This window comes from Hakea prostrata, chromosome 1 (genome assembly GCF_041222555.1).
Source record: "Hakea prostrata isolate BN-2017 chromosome 1, UWA_Hpros_2, whole genome shotgun sequence".
NCBI lineage: Eukaryota > Viridiplantae > Streptophyta > Magnoliopsida > Proteales > Proteaceae > Hakea > Hakea prostrata.
In genome coordinates, this window is record NC_142600.1 from 10413140 (window position 1) to 10432229 (window position 19090).

At 37.3% G+C, this 19090-nt stretch overlaps 3 protein-coding genes across 4 annotated transcripts; 2 read left to right on the forward strand and 1 right to left on the reverse strand.

Annotated features, from left to right (window-relative positions):
• Positions 1–635: 635 nt before the first annotated feature.
• On the reverse strand, positions 636–6055 carry RNR1 (ribonucleotide reductase 1). The gene is made up of 17 exons (XM_089162314.1): positions 5509–6055; positions 5225–5286; positions 4994–5081; positions 4215–4478; positions 3889–4129; positions 3692–3768; positions 3315–3485; positions 3148–3240; positions 2918–3067; positions 2749–2835; positions 2470–2634; positions 2259–2378; positions 1652–1854; positions 1372–1521; positions 1129–1276; positions 963–1046; positions 636–854 (listed from the first exon to the last, which is right to left on the reverse strand). The coding sequence occupies exons 1-17, from the start codon at positions 5734–5736 to the stop codon at positions 759–761; spliced, it is 2427 nt and encodes an 808-aa protein (XP_089018440.1). The 5' UTR covers positions 5737–6055; the 3' UTR covers positions 636–758.
• Positions 6056–7570: 1515 nt separating this feature from the next.
• LOC149027385 (protein LIKE COV 2-like) lies at positions 7571–15028 on the forward strand. 2 transcript variants are annotated; one of them, XM_089162323.1, is made up of 8 exons: positions 7571–7974; positions 10261–10313; positions 10416–10525; positions 10886–11053; positions 11618–11715; positions 12049–12175; positions 13640–13761; positions 13911–15028. In XM_089162323.1, the coding sequence occupies exons 1-7, from the start codon at positions 7870–7872 to the stop codon at positions 13738–13740; spliced, it is 762 nt and encodes a 253-aa protein (XP_089018449.1). In that variant the 5' UTR covers positions 7571–7869; the 3' UTR covers positions 13741–13761; positions 13911–15028. The 2 variants fall into 2 exon arrangements, with proteins under 2 accessions (XP_089018449.1, XP_089018453.1); XM_089162327.1 differs by lacking the exon at positions 13911–15028 and having other exon boundaries at positions 13640–13762.
• Positions 15029–15710: 682 nt separating this feature from the next.
• On the forward strand, positions 15711–18033 carry LOC149027386 (WAT1-related protein At1g09380-like). Its single transcript, XM_089146809.1, has 7 exons — positions 15711–15956; positions 16353–16415; positions 16799–16915; positions 17035–17293; positions 17404–17562; positions 17659–17810; positions 17912–18033. The coding sequence occupies exons 1-7, from the start codon at positions 15775–15777 to the stop codon at positions 18030–18032; spliced, it is 1053 nt and encodes a 350-aa protein (XP_089002935.1). The 5' UTR covers positions 15711–15774; the 3' UTR covers position 18033.
• The last annotated feature ends 1057 nt before the right edge of the window (positions 18034–19090 follow it).

Below are 19090 nucleotides of genomic sequence, written 5' to 3' on the forward strand. Positions count from 1 at the left end.
TTTCATTAGAAATACCCAACAAGAACAAACAAGAGGAACCCATCCAGGATTTCTAGCTGTACCTGAATTTGTTCTGGTTTCTTCAGAAAACTACCACATTCTGGTTCGTCATCTTCACCTCACAACTCAAATGCCAGAGCCCAAGTCTCCAATTGGGTTGATCCGACAAGAGCTTCCTCTCCTACTCGGATCAAGTCCACTGCTTCGTAATCAGAACCGAAGAGCATGGTTCTTGGATCCTTAATCATTCATAATTTTGTTTCTCTTGAGCTTTTAGATGAATTAATTCATTTGAGTTTTTTAATGAACTATCGTTTAGTTTAACGCATGTATATAGGCCCACAATAAGGTTGGGCTTATTGAATAATCACCCATGAGCTATACTATCATCATGGATCCAAGTTGGTGACAATACTGAGCAGACAATTTCATTAACCACAGAATTCAGGTCTAAAAAGACATCAGAAAATATGAATGCCCAAACAACTTTGGGCAATGCAAGCAAATACAAGAGGGGAAAATGATGAATCTCCTTACAATTCTCTCATGCAGCATATATACAATGACAGTAGATGAAATTAATTTTGTTTAACCACGTTGCAGATTTTCAACCTTTGGCAGCCTCTGTTTAGCTCTTATATTCTTTCCTGTTCTTCTGTGAACCATCTTTTCAGCTTAACATGATCCTCATAATACATATAGAAGCATTCTCCACCTGTAATGTGTCAACGCATTTCAACCATTCTATACAGAAGAACTTAACTTCCACAAGCCATACACTCTTCTCTGTTCTCCAAAGAACAGACCATTTGAGCTATGTTAGTGTTGACATCGTTAACTTTGGCAGCCGTTTCCTACAATGCCAATAGACAAATTCAACACCGTTGATAAGAAGAAAGGAAGAAAGAAACAACAGGGAACATCCAAACAAGATTACAGCAAAAAGCCAGAATAACTCTTACATTAATAGCAGATGTATCAACAGTAAATTTGATAGCATCAGCTGCTGCACGTGAACGTAGGTAGTACATCCCAGTTTTCAAACCCTAGCATATGGAGCAAGAATATGTAAGCCAACAGAATGCATATCAAGCCCACGGAATATAAGTATCATGTGTGAGTAAACACCTTAGACCATGCATAGAAGTGCAGAGATGTCAGTTTCCCAAAATTAGGTTGGTCCATGTGAATGTTCAAGCTCTGACTCTGATCTATGTAACATCCACGATCAACAGCCATGTCAACCAGTGTTTTCTGCTTAATCTCCCACACTGTCCTGATAGCATTACAACAGATCAATATTAGCATTACACTGATATGCATAAAAATCCATCTTTGAAGATTATAACAGTTGCCAGGTGCATAGCATACTTGTAAATAGCCTTGAGATCATCAGGAACTTCTGGAATTTTCTGGACTGAACCATTTTCATAAATTATCTTGTTCTTGAGAGCAGGAGACCAAAGACCCAGTTCCGTTAAGTCATTAAGAAGATGCTTGTTCACTACTACAAACTCCCCACTGGAAAATTAAGCAAGAATTAGCACATTACATGCAGAAATAGACAATTGCCTTTACAGAGTCTAAAGGCATGTAAAAGCCCCCCCCCCCCCCCCAAAAAAAAAAAAAAAAAAATAAAGAAGGAACAAACCTCAGGACTCTGCGGCTATAGATATTAGAGGTATATGGCTCAAAACACTCATTGTTGCCAAGAATCTGACTGGTAGAAGCAGTGGGCATTGGTGCTACAAGAAGAGAATTTAGTACACCATTCTTAGAGATCATTTCTCTAAGAGCAGACCAATCCCACCGGTCTGATGGTGTAACGTTCCACATATCTGGTTGAAGAATTCCCTGCACATACGCATGACCATTTTAAGCTCCTAACTCAGCCTTAAAATATGTTTTTATTGCAAAGATAAGTGTTTTGCCTGCCTCAAGGTACAAGCTTATATCTAGAAACCCTTTAGATAATGGTTTCGTTCAGCATAGAAGAGGAGCTGCATGAATCATACAACATACAGCAAAATCGGCTCCCATGGAAATTTTCCAGGTGAACTTCCAACACAAGGACGGCACAGAACACAATTGTGGCCCAATTGTTTGTGCCCAGTGATGCTGCCTAAGGCTCACATGAGTTGTCAGACAGATTGGTAATAGGGATGTCTTGGAAAAACTCATAGATGGCCAATTGTTAGCTTCCAAGGGGGGGGGGGGAGTGAGAAACCTCAGAATATCAAGCAAAAAAAGTCACAAACCTTGCTCACTGGGCACCCATGATATGTTTCATAAGGACCATCTTTCTCTGCAAGTTCAGAAGAAGCTTTAAGAGCATGATAGTATATAGTCTCAAAAATGTCCTTGTTTAGTTGTTGAGCCTGAAATGTCCACAAAGCAAACATTTACTAAAAGTAGATAAACTTGCATCAAAAGATGCCACTATAATTTTATCTTCGGTATCAGTGATACCTCTGGTGAATCAAAAGGCATGCCAAGCAGAATAAATGTATCAGCAAGACCCTGGACTCCAATCCCGATTGGCCTATGCCGCATATTTGATCTCTTTGCAGTTTCAACGGGGTAGTAATTAATATCTATAATTTTGTTGAGATTTGAAGTAACTATTGCAGTAACCTGTAGAAACAGCATGCAGAAAACCATATCAGAAACTCAATTTACTAAATCAAAATGAATAAACAATTTATATTTAATCAGACATGATATCTCATAAGATTCAAGAAAACAGACCTCAGCAAGCTTGTCAAAGTCAAAATACCGGTTTTTAGATCCTCTACTTCCCACCAACTTAGATGGGTGTGACTCAATTGGAACCCCCTATAAAAAACAATACAATTGAGAACCAAAGCTATCAGAAAATACAAAACTTGAATCACCTTGCACGGTGTACATAACTCACCTTTTCTCTCACATATCGCGGTAGTGCAATGGATGCCAAATTACAAACAGCGGTTTCAGTTGGACTTGAGTACTCAATGATCTCTGTGCACAGATTTGAAGACTTAATAGTTCCCAGGTTCTGCTGGTTACTTTTCCTGTTGCAAGAATCCTGAAGAAGCAATACAAGATTAAAACAAATATAAAGAATGTAAACAATAAGCAGAATTTGAACCTTCATCCATAATATACCTTGAAAAGCATGTAAGGGGTCCCAGTTTCTATCTGGGATTTCAGAATCTCAAACCAGAGGCTGTGCGCCAAAACAACTTTCTTTGCTTTGCCCTGAGTTCAGAAATGGATCAAAGAGTCAGCTTTAAACAAAAAGGTCCACAACAAGAAGTCATTGATGGGCTTACCTCTCTCTCATACTGAGTGTACAGTTTCTCAAATTCAACTCCCCAACAATCAGCCAGACCTGGAGCCTCGCTGGGGCAAAACAGGGACCACTGGCCATTACATTGGACTCTCTCCATAAACAGATCAGGAATCCAGAGAGCATAAAATAGATCTCGGGCTCTGTGTTCTTCCTGTAACAGTTAAGATACTTAAAAATCATTGCTAGCCTGACAACAACAAATGTATTGGGAAAACAATAGAATGACAAACAACACAAATGTACCAACACTCCCCTCCTTCCTCACACCCCCCCCCCAAAAAAAAAAAAAAAAGAAGGAATAATACTGACAATTTAATGCACCAGGATGTCTTTAATGACATTGCATCATTAGATTACCTTTCCATGGTTTTTCCTAAGGTCAAGATACTCAAAGACATCAGCATGCCATGGTTCCAAGTATACAGCAAATGCACCTAAAAGAAGCATACAAAGTAGCATAAACAGCTAACCAACAAACAAAAACTTGCATAGAAATGCATTAACGATTGCAAGCAACAGAGATGAAATCTAGATACAAATACGAATATGCATACCTTTCCTCTTGCCTCCCCCTTGATCAACATAGCGTGCTGTGTCATTGAATACTCGCAGCATAGGAACAATGCCATTAGATGTCCCATTTGTGCCACGAATATAACTACCAGTGGCACGAATATTATGAGCAGAAATCCCAATTCCTCCAGCTGATTTGCTTATCACAGCACACTCCTTCAAAGTACTATATATACCCTCAATACTGTCCTCCTTCATGCACACAAGGAAGCAACTACTCAACTGCAAAACACCATAAACTTAGTCAAGTAGAGAAGATGATGTAACACTTTACAAACTGAAACAGACAAGAGGTGAACAAACATACTTGGGGCCGTGGTGTCCCTGAATTGAAGAGAGTTGGAGACGCATGGGTGAACCAACGTTGGGACATAAGATGATATGTCTTGAGCACAGAGTCAATATCATCCTTGTGGATCCCAACAGCAACCCGCATGAGCATGTGTTGTGGCCTTTCCACCACCTTTCCTTGAACCTTCAAGAGGTAAGATCTCTCGAGAGTTTTGAAGCCAAAGTAATCATAATCAAAGTCTCTGTCATAAATGATCTCACTATCTAGGAGCGCAGCATTCTGAAACAGGCATAAATCATCATCACAATTTAGTCGAGATAATGAATATCATGCTGGAACACACTCATAGATTTAATAAGATTGCAAGTTTCCAATCTAAACATAAAGATGAAAGCAAAAACAAGTAAACAAAATTGTCCACCAACCCATAAAGCCACTAGAAATATAAAAATTGGAATAACAAGTATGATCCACCAACTCTTCACTGAGACATAATTAAATTTGGTCTCACGCATTAAAATTGAACATCAGCCTCTTTTAGGATGTGTTACCATAAAAAAGCAAGAAACAAATAATACAACAACCACTGTTCATGCATGCTAAATTGTACTTCACAATTTAAAACAGTGTGATTAGCTCTTGTGTTTTCCCTTTTCAATTGGAAATAGAAAGCAGGGAACTTAATCCCACACAGAACATTGATTCCAGGATCTACAAGTAAACAGACCTGATATTATATATAAAACTAGCATAAACGTGTAATTTTACAGGATAGAGGCGCTCTTTTAGGCTACCTTCATGATTATCTCATAAACATCATCAGCAACTAGGGGGGCCTTCAGTCCAGACCTCTCATTGAAATGATAGTACATAATTTTGATCCTGCATCAACTCATGGTAAAACCCAATTCAGATTTCCTTTTTAAATATAACAAAAATTGGGGGGGGGGGGGGGGGGAGAGAAAGGGTTAATGAGATCCAGAAATAAAAGAACAAAATAGATCAAGAACAACAGGACCACTTACGTCTCAGAAAATGATTTCTTTGTATTCTTATGAAGATTTGAAGCAACAATCCGAGCAGCCAACTATACCCACAAACATATAAAAACAAATCAAGCTAAACCCAATTACGGTACAGAAAACCACCATAAGATAATCCACAAGCACCCATGTGGGAGAAGAAAAGGGATAACAGAAAAACACCTTTGAGACCCAGGTTGTAACTTGAAAAAATTTACCAACTTCGAAGAAAGTCTAAAATCCAATAACCCAGAAAGCAGTTAAAAAAGAAATCAAAGAAGACTAACCGATGCATAATCAGGGTGACTGGCGGTCATAGCAGCCGCAGTCTCTGCAGCCAACTCATCAAGCTGACTGGTAGTGACGCCCTTGTAAACACCAGCACAGACTTTCTGAGCCACAAGCACCGGATCGCAGTGCTCGATACTCAGCCCATAACTCAGCTTCTTCAACCGAGCAGTGATCTTGTCGAAATGTACGGTTTCCTGACGGCCATCTCTCTTCACCACATACATTTTCACGTACCAACGCCGTAAACACTCTCAGAACCCGAGATCCTCGATGACCTATTGATTGAGGAATTTTGCCGAACAGGTGACAGACAGAACAGAATTCCAATCGCAAGTATACGTAATAGAACGAGGTTCAGATTTATATAGGGATTAGAGACTTGAAAGTGTGCGCGAGAAGCTAGTCTGGTAAGTAAGGATTTAAATAGTAGCAGGGAAATTTTGAAAATATTTTCTCGCCATTTGAAGGTTTCCCTCGCTTCTGTGGGCTCGTTTGTTTGTTTTTTTTTTTTTTTTTGAACTTTCCCGCCTAGGAGGCATACGGAATGGCGCTTAATAAAAGCGAAAGAACGATTTATTCTTTTCTGTGTAGGTGAGGGGTGCGCACTGCGCACGCCAGCTTGCATGTTATCATGTTCTCATTGATGGTTAGTGCGTTGGCTCCGCGAGAATGACGCTGGGGACCACTCACCACCAATTCTTCTGGTGCTCTGCCGCTCTGTAAGTTTGAATGTTTTCCGAAAAAGGGCAAATCATTTAAAAATCGGGTCGGAATGGCGAATCAACCGAATGATCGACCCGACACAAACATTTGATAAAGACGAGGGGCCCATAAATTATTATTTCGCATTTCTCTTCCCCCATGGGCTTGCGGAAGCGGTTTCAGTTCAACACATTCAGCCCAACCCAAGGCTCGCCTCAGCCCATTGGCATTTGAGAACCTTGATATCGATGTGCTCCTCTCACTCCTCCTCAGGAGGAGGCCCACTAGGGGTCTTACCTTTCCACTCTCTATTGTGGGACTGAGAAATTTGAGGGGAGCAAAAATTTTAACCCTTTCAGATCACCAACCCATGGGAGAGTGGGATGACTTTTCCAACACGCAATAATGGTGGGGTCCACATCGAAATATTGGTAAAATAATTTAGGGCCTGTTTGGTTACATGAGTCCAGAGATTTCAAATCTCTGGATGCATGCATGTGAGATTTATACCCGTTTGGTCGTGAAAATCTCTAGATTCATGAATATAGATATTCATCTTTTTACACTAAAAACGTGAATATGTAAATTTATGGATATGAGGTGAAATCCAGAGATTTCATCCTTACTATAAAAACGCTAAAAATTTGTGCATCCACAAAAATCAATGGTGAATCCACTGATTTCATTCCACATGTTCGGTTAACCAAACAGTTAATTTTATAAATTATGACTCTATAGATTTGAAATCTCTAGGTATTTGAAATCTCCAGACTCATGTAACCAAACAGGCCCTAATAGGTGGGATCCATCACTAATTGTGAATGCAAATTACTTTGTGGTCAAGGGGAGGGAGCATCATGTGCACCCTTATGTTTTTTATCCACTACACATTTTGTATGCTTAGGACTCACTCTCGAACCATTCTCTTGAACCATTTCATCAATTTCATATATAGGCCCCACACAAATGTGCAGTGAAAAACTATCACCAAAGCATATAGTAATTTTTTGATGAAAAGGTGGTCCCAACTCCATTATTATGTGTTATTAACATGTAAGAAATTGTGTGGTAAAAAAGCGTGCTTCCAGAGGGTGGGATGACTGATAGTCATGTCAAGAGGACCCCGACTCATTGACATGTGCACTGGACTGGACCCACTTAGTCTGCCACATGGCCGGATATTCACGTGAATCTAATCCATTTATTAAATTAAATTAAAAATAAAAAATAAAACAACCACCACATGGCAGGTGCTGCCAACTGTCAACACGATTACAGAGTCCCGCCAACCTGTTCCAATAACAAATTTTAGTTGTCAAATTCCAATTCGGACAATCTCATTGGATAGCTCGTAAACTCTCGAATCGAGACTCGAGAGCCCTTTCCGGTTTTGCAGCTTCAGAAACACTTCTCAAGCTTTTCCACTTCGTTTATTCAATGATTTTCATGGCGACAAAGCTTTTTCACAAATCACAATTCTTCATTTTAATACTCTTTCTATACTCATATTGCAGTGCCCTAAACTAGGTTCCAAATTCATCGCTTCAAATTATCAACCAAAACCACTCTTTCTCAGAGCTCAAATTTCATATTGCAGATACTGAGAGTCTGAGAAAAAATAGATTTGACTATTATTAGGTTTCCTATAACGGAAAATGGCTGAAGAAAAGGAATGCACCTCTGTTCCTCTGAGTCAAGCTAGCGATGGCGAAGATCCCGCCAAGTCTCCACCTAATTCCTCCAGTTCTTCCGCTCGTAAGGTCAGTTAGTTCTCATTCTTGTTCTCACATTTCCTGACTCGCGTAATAGCATTTATTTATTCAACTTCCTTCGTTTATTTGGAATTCTCTAGATTTACGGTAATGATTTGTGTCCCAAACTCTGTGCCCTGAAAGTTCCATAAATTTTTTACTGGCTTATGTTTGAGAATCTTAATTTGTTGAATTATTTTTTGATGAATGTATGAGGATTTTCGGGTTATTGGTTTGCTACTGTTAATTTAGCTTGTGAATGATTCAGTTTACTGATAAATTCATATGTATTTTTTCCCGGGGGTTAATTTTGTATTTATTATATCTACTGATCAAACGGTGAATGCGGCTAACGCTTATTTGCTTGTTAAAAGGAAAATAAGGGGAGAAAATGTAACCGGTGGAAGCATTCACAGAAACTTCATACAAAGTGCTTTAAGTGATATTATTAAACGTTACAACCTCAAGTTATGGCTTTGGGCTTATGTTAAAAGATAACAAATTGTTAACCAACGGGTGTTGGTCCAAGTGGTAAGCAACTTGGTCCGCTTAAGCAAAGTTTCTGTATCGAAACCTTGTGGATGCAAAAAATCCCAGCTGGGAGACTCACCCACCACAGCCAGGTGTGCGACCCGGGTCGAACACTGGATTAGTCAGGGCAAAGCCTTGGAAACCGGGGTTGGCAACCAAAAAAAAAAAAAGATAACAAATTGTTAAGATTTTTTTGGTAGAAAAATTGTTAAGAATGGGGAAACTGTAGAATGACCAGTGTTTATAATTAGCTAAGATGGATAAATGATAATGCGTAAACAATTACATAGAGAGCAATACTAGCATATTGTGAAGCATTTTATTTATCAAATAATTGAGGAGGAAAGCAAATAGTGGCACTTACTATCCTCTCCATTTATTTGCATGAAGAACAAAATAAGTTTTTCTTTTCTATTTATAAAATAAAATGGTATGAAGTACATCTATAATACATAGAGAAAACAACATAACAGCATAGTAGGTATATATTCTTGACTTGGTTATTATTTGCCAAACATAATCATGTGACCACATGCCTAGGAACATGTACTCCAAGCCTAGTGAACTCGTATTTAGACCTTGCTATGCCCTATGTCACTGAGTCCTTGAATAAATGTGGTCACCTAGCCACCATGGTAAGGAGTCATCTTAAGATGACTATATTTGCTAGTATCCAAGGACTATATATTTGCAGCATTTCGAGTTCCTATTTGAGTTGAGAGGAAGATGGAAGTCCCTAGCTGGAAATGCTTTCAAAGGGTTCAAATCTATTAGTTTTAATGTGAAGGGAATCTTGCTTCAGTCTCATAAGGTTCCTCTCCTTGTGAGCTTTCAAGATTTGATAACTTGAGATATTGAAGGGGATTCTGGGTATCTTGACCTAGAGGGCAGCTCTTGAGTTGCACCTGAGATTGCATTTGATTAATTTTGAATAGACCCAGCTGGTAAGCATCCTTGTATAAGACAGATTTATCGTAACTATCAACTTGGGCCAACATTTTAGTAGTTTTTTGACATTATGAGTAAACAGAATTTGTATCAATGGTATTCTAAGGAGGGAAGGGAGGGTTAGTTTGTAATTTACAATGTTAACTGCATTAATAGCTGTAGAGGATTCACAATGACATCACATGTTGATTGGGTTTGCGAATTTAGTCTCACGAACAAGATTTAACAACACATTTGTTTCTGTGTTGTATAACTTTTTTTTGTGAGTGAGTACATGCTGGTAAGAAAAGGGATGGACTTTGAAGCTATCTATGTCCTCTACACCTGGATAATTCATGGGCTAATGATTACGCATGTCAACATTACATGATATTGGTATAGATAGTTACATCTATGCACACCCAAAAGCTAGAGTCCTATACACTGCTATGAAAAATAAGAAGATTTGGCCCTTGATAATTTTTTTATCAAAGCACTGTTTTTGGCACAATTTGGCTAAGCCCCTGGACCATATTCATTTTTGGAGACATATTCCAGCATCCTTAGTTTGGGAAAATGTGCATCAAGCAACTCGACAAATACCTTTTACTGAATCCTGATAATTGGATCCTTGAAACATAGTTTATGGATGGTAGAATCATTCTTTCGTATTGATCATGTTGACATAGAATGCTCAGTTGTTTTCCATAAAAAGGTTGTAGTGTTGTACCCATTGCACAAGGCTCCCACTGGGTCTGGGTAGGGTCAGATGTACCCAGCTTCACCCTTTTTCCAGAATTTTACACGCCTGACATTTTCTTTTCTTATACATGGCAGGCTTGTTTTGTTGTTTTTCAGAGTTGGATCTCCAAAAAGTTCATGACTGGATGGTAATAAGTAATCACTTCACTAGTTGGTATTTGTTAAACATAAATTACCTTGTTTCTTTCTTCAAATTTCCAATCTAAAGAAGTTCATTTCTGTGAGTGCAGTGTGGTCCTTTTTCCTGTAGCAGTCACATTTTTTGTTACTTGGTGGTTTATTCAGTTTGTTGATGGTTTCTTCAGTCCAATATATGAGAGCCTTGGAATTGACATTTTCGGTAAGTATCTAAATATTCTCTGTGATCTTTGCATGCTACACTTCCATAATTCAAAATAAAAAATGACTATTGATTCTCTGCTTTTGCACAATTATATGATAGTTGGTCCACTGTTACTTCCATAGAATCTTGGTATGTTGGTATAGTTTAATAAAGAAAAAAGAAATACAGATGCAGTAAGTTTTAAGTTTCATTGAAAATAAGGAGGCTTCAAGTGGAGTTAAACAAACATGTGCTTTTCTTTTGGCTTGCTTGATTGCTTGGTTGCTTGCAAATGGCTCTTCAATTATCTGAAGGTATCAGTAGTAGTAGTAGTACTAGTTTATTTGATATCTCAAGGCATTTGTATCTATGCTGCAGGGCTTGGGTTTGTGACATCTTTGCTTTTTGTATTCCTCATTGGTATATTTGCTTCATCATGGGTGGGTGCCACTATTTTTTGGCTTGGAGAATGGTTGATAAAGAAAATGCCACTAATGAAGCATATATACTCAGCATCTAAACAAATCAGTTCTGCTATTTCTCCAGGTACTGGACCAATCCTTCAATTATTTCCATTTTTCCTTGCCATATCTGACCCCCTTTTTTCTTTTAATCCCTTTGAAATGAGTATCACTTGGTGGCTTCTATTGGCTGATGTTTGACAAGTAATTGATGTCTCAGAAATTTGCTTAGATGGTTTCTCAACTTGTACTCTAGATCAACTCATACTTTGTGCTTATTGCTAGACATCATGAGGTGGAACTTTTCTGGATATTGGGTATAGTTTCAGTAAAGGACATTTCAACTTGCATATGGTAGATTCTGCCATTGAGTTTATGGTTGTGGACTGAAGGATGGTTGGACATAAGGCAATTCAGTGATAGAATTTGACTTAACATATCAATTAAAGTGATATATTTCAGGGCGGTTGAACCCAGACGAGAGTGCCAAATTAAAATCATTGAAATATTTTGGTTTCTACCATGACTCAGAGCATGACTGAAATTGAAACCTAAGGACCCTGGCCGTTGTTTATTCATATTTTCCAACTCCTCTTGGATGTGATTTGTGGATTTAGCTAACATCATTCATCATTCATCGCCTTTGTAGACCAAAACACAACTGCTTTCAAAGAGGTCGCGATTATTCGTCATCCACGTGTTGGTGAATACGCATTTGGTTTCATAACATCATCAGTTGTCCTTCAGGTAGCTTTCTAATGTTTAATTAATTAATTTATAGAGAGTGTCTTTTTTGTCATTCCCAATATGATTTCTTTAGAGGCTCTAAGCTTGCTCCTTGAGCCCTATATGGACTACAAAAATATTATCATTTGAGAATCCTTTTCAATTTCTCCTGTGAACATACATGCTATAGCCCCCTTCTTGGTATTGGCTCAGTGGGTGGATGTGTTATGATATTTTTGACTGTTATATGAATGTTTGTAACTACTTTATTGCCATTTCCAAGTATACTTGGAGCTTATAATTATAACAATGACTGTTATTATTTTATTGTAATTATCTCTTCCTTGATTGCAGGGAGAAAATATGGATGAAGAGTTATGTAGTGTTTATGTTCCTACAAATCATTTATACATTGGCGATATTTTTCTTGTCAACTCTGAGGAGATCATAAGACCAAATATTTCTATTCGAGAAGGCATAGGTTTGTCTTTTTTTTTTTGCCCTTGCTCTATCTATGATCTTCTTATGGTGGTCCATCCTTTTAATCATTTTTATTTGATTACTTATAACCTGAGTTTTGAATATAAAACATAAAACACAGATAATAAAAAAGTGAAAACACCGGTTTTTCTATGGCTTTTGTTTGAAGCTAGAGATAGGTTGGTGCAATGAAAACTGGTAGTTGCATCTGCTTATAGAAAATGGTCAACTTACACACCCTCTATTATGGAAATATGGTAAACTTACACATCCCTTATTACGGAAATATCTCGTTGCTGCTTTGTGTATGACATGAAATAGGGACCAGAAATGGGTCACATTTCAATGTTTTAATTTTGATTAAAATGGTTGAATTTGGCAAAATGTTTGGTTTCTCTAGACCTTGAAATGATATCACATGAAAATATGCAATGAGTACAATACTTTTTCATTATAATCAAAACAAATGTCATGTTCAGTCATATAAATGGAGTCAGCTACATGGAAATGAGAGGAGAAAAAAAGAAAGGTGAGTCTGAAAAAAGGGGATGATCAAGAGAAAGCAAATGAGATGAGATATGAAAAATGGAAAATAAAAGATAGATGAACGTAAGAGGACAGAGCCATAATCCAGCATTAGTAGAATGCTATATATGTGTCCAAGAACTCAAACTCATCTAGGTTCGCGTGAAAAAAATTGACATTTGGATTGGAACTTCAAACAACATCAAGTTCCCAAAAGACATAACGCTGTGCTGTATACTATAAAGTCTGGTTTGAAACCAGATTAAGTAGAAGAGCTTCGTGTTCATGAGACTCTGGCATCTGCAGGATCTGGGAGAGGTGAATCCCAACTTTATGGAAGGTTGTTAAAAAAAAATTAACTCACAATATGACGGTTTCAATACAGCAACATGGCTCATCCACTGTGCAAACCAAACTAATACTTTTGGTATATGATACACTTTTTCTTTCTTCGACGTTGGACTCCCATGCACCCGTTTGATCCTAGACTGAGATGAGCCAGGATCAAATCTGGTTTCAGGAATGTCATCAATGACTGTTTGGAACCCCTGTAATGTATTAACAATAACTTTCACCTGCCATTTCATCAAAGTAATTGAACTTTGTCCAACATCCAACCAAAGTGGCTCCTGCAAGTGATTCAAGTGAAATCGGTGTTCGTGAGAACATAGGTATGCATGTTTTCTTGAAGATTCATTCCAATATGGACTGTGAAACAGTTACTTTGATTTTTTATTTGGCTCTGTAAGACCCAAGCAGGAATGTCTCATAATCTTAACTACTTGCCACAAGATTGCGATGTTGGAGTATTGTAGCTCTCTATTGCATGCCATGCAAATTTTGTCTTGTAATGATTCTGCATTCAATCTCCTCTTTATGATTTAAATGAACTGTGGATGTTTCTCAACTAACCCCATTCTTATTATCGTTGTTGATTCAGAGATCATTGTTTCTGGAGGTATGACAATGCCACAGATGATTTCTCCTTTACGAAGGAATCCTCGTCCTATGGATCAAATCCCTCTCAATAGATTAATCTAGTAGCATGAACTACAACAGCAGGTCAGCTAACCACGCAATTTCTTTATGCATGATTAGTTGGATTAGGCTCTTAGCCAAAAAAATTTGTTTAGTTATTGTAGGCATATGCAACTTACACCTTTATCAATAGCTCCTTGATGATACAATGTGTTGCTTTGTCACATCAACAGGAACAAAGAACTATTGACCAATTTCAGTTTCTTAATGCTGTTGCGTGCGCATCTGCTCGTTCTGGTCTTTTCTATGGTCAGTGCCTCTGAGTTCAGTGGTAATTGTTGTACACGTCCTTGCATTGCTAAGAGAGAATGCTTGGGGCCATCAATGGTTTGCTGATCATGCTCGCATTCTGATGCCGAGTTTACCAATTCTATAATTTTAGACCTTTATAACGATGCTTCTTGTTGATTTGTGTATTCCTAGGTTGGGTCCTTGTTCTGGAATGACTGCTCTATATTAATGGCTCTCTGTAAATATTTTGATAGGTCCATTGTTGACTTGAATTGTATAGTTATTCAATTTTCCTGTGATGTTTGCTTTAATCCCAGGCAAATTGACCCTGAGTTTTATTTTCTTCTTGAAGGGAAACAAATAGGTTGTATTAAAACATTCTTATGTGTTTTATTTGTTCATCTGTCAAGTGAGAATGGAGGTTGAAGCTGGACCTTTGATGATGTCTTAGTTTTTGGGGTTTCGTTCAGCCTTCTTACTAGGCTTTTGGTAAAGGATTTAAATTACCATGTGCTAAAGAGTAACTTATCCTCTCTGTCCAAGGATAGTGTTTGCCCATCTGTTCAGGCCTTTGGACACGTCACTATTCGAAATCAGTACAGGCCACGTGTCGTCCATCTAGAGGCCTAGATGAATAGACGGACATTGTCTTGAGTGGAGAGGATATTTATTGCTTCGCCTAAGACTAGGTTAACACTGGTGAAACTATCCTTGGCATCACAGTTTATAGCCAGGTTTCCTGCGTGTACTTCAAATTCTGCTTTTAGAACACATTCCTAAACTAGATCCCTCTTGTATTTTCTTACTCAGTAATGCATTCTAGAGTGCACTAGAATGTTATTTTAAGAATGAATATCTAATTACTCAATTGAAATATTTCTTTTGGGCTTAATGTAATGGGTGGCCAAATAATATGCTAGTGTAAATTAAAGTAACAAACACAACAATAATGAAAGAAGTATTCAATAAACAAACCACAACAGCAGACACAAAAAAATTTAGCGTAAAAAAATTCGTAAAGAAAAAACCACGGGACTATTATCGGAGTCCACCAAAACTTCTATTATCATCAATGATAACAACAATGGGTATACAATTAGTATTTCTCTTTTAGATAATACTAGAAGAACATAAAATCACTAACCACATTATCAAAAAATGAAAATCTAAGAAAATTGAGAAAAGTTACTCTTTTTGTAAATTGTGGTAATGTCAAATTTCATGACTTTTTGTAAATTGTGGTAATGTCAATTTTCATCTCATTCCACAATCAGATTCATCGGAGAAAACCAAGAAAGGCCGTGTTCCCCGCTATTTGCTTCGGGGGGGGCTACAGGGTTACATTCTTACTAATTCAGTGTTATCAACTGAAGAATAACCAAAAAACAACATAGTTAAGATGTAGAAAAAACATTCTCAGAAACAATGACATAATCACATCTTAATGTGCTCCACTTGAGAATATGATACGAAGAAGTATGTGTTTCGAAAATACTATAGGATTATCAAGAGGTGGCATACACCATTTTTAAATTATTTCTTGAATGACTGAGATTTAATGAAGATATGACATCAGCGCTGATGTTTGATGCTGACAATATGGGCTTCGCCTTTTCAGAGGCGAGGGAAAGTGGGAAACTACTGTCTACTGCTCCATTTAGGAAATTCAAATTACATTCAACTTTCCTTTTTTGGGTACTAAGACTCCATTCAATGTCGTGGGTTCCTCAAGATGAAGAAGAAGAATTTCTTAGATCGTGGCTCTCTGCATTTCTCGTTCTTCATCAGTGTTCTACTTTGACGTTCATGGCTGATCCCTCTAATTTTTTACCAGCTACAGTGATTGTATTTGTACAGATAATCTTTGCGGGAGTGACCCTATTCAGCAAGCTAGCAATGAAAGACGGAATGAACATCAACATAATGATCGCTTATAGGAACATCTTTGCTGCGATCTTCTTAGCTCCCGTTGGTTTTTTCGTGGAAAGGTTATTGTCATTGCTTTAGGGCTTGTTTTGTTACTTGAGTTTGGAGATTTCAAAAATCTAGAAATTTCACATCTATGGATTTCACATCTATGGACTATGGAGTCATGGTTCATAAAATTAACTGTTTGGTTAGCCTGAATCTTTGAAATGAAATCTGTAGATTCATCCTTACAAAATGTGAGCTATGATTCAAATGTTTAGCTCTTTTATAGTAGTGTCTGGATTTCACTTCATACCAATAAATCTGCATATTTAAGTTTTTCATGTAAAAAGGTGAAGCCCTAGATTTCATGAATCCAGGAATTAACACAGCTAAATGGGTATAAATCTCTCAAAGCTGTGTATCGATTGAAAGGATTTATCTTAATTCTAAACAACTGTTTTTGTTTTTTTCAGGAATAACAGGCCAAATCTTACGAGGATTATTTTGTTCGAAATATTTCTTTGTGGTTTATTTGGGTAAGTTATTTTTTATTTTTAATGCCTTTCTATGTTTTCATATTCTAAATATCTCAAATGATTTTTTTTTTCTTGATTTGGTTGCTGCTGAACTGTTTTTTCTCAGAGCTGCAGAAATTAAACTATTCTCCCATGATTTGAGCTTGAGTTTTAATTTGCAAAATCCCACTGCAGATCTTCTATGTGGATTTTTGGAAAACGTTCTATTGTGTTTCTTTTGTCAACCTCGATCCATTGCTTTCCTTTGTTCTTACTTTTGGGGTGTCATTATAGAATTGGTAGTGGGCAGCCACTTCAACCATGCATCGGGTTTCTTGCATTTTTAGTTTATACATGAATATATGTTTGTTTAATGGTAACTCCTGGTTTTTCTTTTTCATCAGGACAACACTCAACCAAAATTTGTACTTTGCAAGTTTATCTAAAACATCAATGACATTTGCAGCGGCTATGTTGAACCTTATTCCTGCAGTAACATATGTTGTAACCGTGACTATGAGGTAAGTTTTTGGTTTGCTTTCATTTTTCTAAGCTTGATTGATGAATCCTAAAAGAATTCTCATTAGTTTTTTGAATGATTATATGATATCTATTGTTGGGTTGGGTTGATTATCCAAAGGATGGAGAGATTAGACATCAGCACATTAGCCGGGAAAGCTAAGCTCTTGGGAACCATCATAGGCGTAGGAGGGGCGATGTTACTGACTTTCTACAAAGGTGCAGAGATTAGACTTTGGCCACCCATAGTTGATCTAACTCGTACTGTTGGGAGTGGAGCCCCCATGCCAGCTTCAACCCTAGAGTCGACTAACCTAATACTTGGATCATTGCTGGCTTTAGGATCCTGTTTTTGTTTTACATTGTGGTTGATTATTCAGGTTTGGCTTTATTAATTCAATTATTCTTGTACCACAACATGAACAACATTCTCTACTTTCATTAAAATTAAACCTTTAATTTCTTTCTTGGTTTTGTTTTATCTTTCCAGGCGAAGTCGATGGATGCATATCCATGCCCTTTATCATGCACTACTCTAATTTATATAATGGGGGCAATCCAGAGCTTCCTATATGCTATTTGTATTGATAGAAACTGGAATGATTGGAAGCTTGAATGGGATATCAGGCTCTGGAGTATTGCCTACACGGTATATGCTCAAATACCCAAGTGGATTTTTTTTCATTATTATGTTTTGACAATTAAATATTTATGGCCTATAATCAGTTGTTGTGTTTTGGTGTAGGGAATAATAGGATCAGCACTGGGAAGTGTGATGTTAATGTGGGTTATCAAACAAAAGGGTCCATTGTACGCAGCAATGTCAAATCCTTTAATGTTGATTGGAGTGGCAATTATGGGATCATTGCTACTAAACGAGAAGCTAAATGTTGGAAGGTAAAATTTCAGAAGTATAATAGAATAAAAATTGTTATCTTTTGGACCTATACCTTTTTAAAAATTGATATTTTTTAATGTATTCTTATAAAATTTTGCAGTATTGTAGGAGCAGCACTAATAGTGGTGGGAGTATATGCTGTTCTATGGGGGAAAGGAAAGGATATAACATCCAAAAGCACTGATGAAGAGGAAGACAGAGGAGTAGTTGATCATGCTTGAACATTATAATCACTATCCTACTTAGCTATATATGATTACAAAGATCTTATGTTTGCACTTGATGAAACATTTATAGAGTTGTTCTTTTAAGACCAGAAATTGTAGAAATCCTATTAGAAAGACTCTAAATCCTTGAATTTCTTTGTTGCTCCATTATTTTATTTTTTTGGTGGGGGAGGGGGAAGGGGGAAGAGAGGGGTGTGGTTTTCCTTTTGGGGTTGGACTGAACAATTTATATCTAAATGATGGAATTACATATAAAAGTGATATGTGTAAATTTTGAAGTTCTGTAATGGAGTAACTCCAATCTGTATTTGTGTTTGGTTGTGAATAATAAGCCAGAAATGTTTATACTCGTCTTCTACAAAGTATGCTTGAAAAAATTTGAGTAGGTAAAACAGTATTCATTTTTTTATTTTTTTTGTGGGAAAACAGTATTCATTATGAAATTGATTAAAAATATTGTCAAAACGGCATGGCGGTGTATCTGTATTTGATGGAGTAGGCAAAGACATGAAGGAAATGACTATACGGGTACAAAAGAACCGAAGGGCCACACAGGTGGTCAAAGAAAGTGACCCTGAGGAGGAGCCGCAAAAGAAATGCAAGTTAGATGGCCTAGAAGAAGAGGTGGAAAGCTCTTTTAGATTTAAATATATCCAATTTATCAATTAAACCCCCCCCCCTATATGGGAAAATTTTATCACCGACACCCCAGCCGTAGAAAACAAAGGGGCAAGAAGCAAGTAAACTTTGAAAAAGACAAAAATACCATTAAACAAAAAATTATATGCTCTACTTGTTTGCCTCTACCGGCAACCACCACCATCGCACCAGATTCTATCACACGAATATTCTTTTATCCTCTCTTCATCTCTTCCCTAGAATGAGGGGTACGTAAAAATGGATACATAAAAATTTGTTGAGACCAGTGTTAGTAATAACGGTTACGAAAGTGGATAACCAAGAGGGGCACGATATAAGGAGACTCAATTGTGGGAGAGAAAATTTCCAAATGTATTTTGAGAATCTATATCAAATTATCTAATCGAAATATT

Excerpts from the sequence above, each read along its gene's own strand:
- RNR1 (XM_089162314.1), bottom strand. The coding sequence starts at position 5,736 with ATGTATGTGGTGAAGAGAGATGGCCGTCAGGAAACCGTACATTTCGAC. Across the intron at positions 5,287-5,508 it reads GTCACCCTGATTATGCATCG|TTGGCTGCTCGGATTGTTGC; the intron begins GTTAGTCTTCTT and ends TTGTGGGTATAG. Across the intron at positions 3,486-3,691 it reads TTAGGAAAAACCATGGAAAG|GAAGAACACAGAGCCCGAGA; the intron begins GTAATCTAATGA and ends TAACTGTTACAG.
- LOC149027385 (XM_089162323.1), top strand. The coding sequence starts at position 7,870 with ATGGCTGAAGAAAAGGAATGCACCTCTGTTCCTCTGAGTCAAGCTAGC. Across the intron at positions 7,975-10,260 it reads CCAGTTCTTCCGCTCGTAAG|GCTTGTTTTGTTGTTTTTCA; the intron begins GTCAGTTAGTTC and ends TATACATGGCAG. Across the intron at positions 11,054-11,617 it reads CAGTTCTGCTATTTCTCCAG|ACCAAAACACAACTGCTTTC; the intron begins GTACTGGACCAA and ends TCGCCTTTGTAG.
- LOC149027386 (XM_089146809.1), top strand. The coding sequence starts at position 15,775 with ATGGCTGATCCCTCTAATTTTTTACCAGCTACAGTGATTGTATTTGTA. Across the intron at positions 15,957-16,352 it reads GTTGGTTTTTTCGTGGAAAG|GAATAACAGGCCAAATCTTA; the intron begins GTTATTGTCATT and ends TGTTTTTTTCAG. Across the intron at positions 17,563-17,658 it reads TCTGGAGTATTGCCTACACG|GGAATAATAGGATCAGCACT; the intron begins GTATATGCTCAA and ends GTTTTGGTGTAG.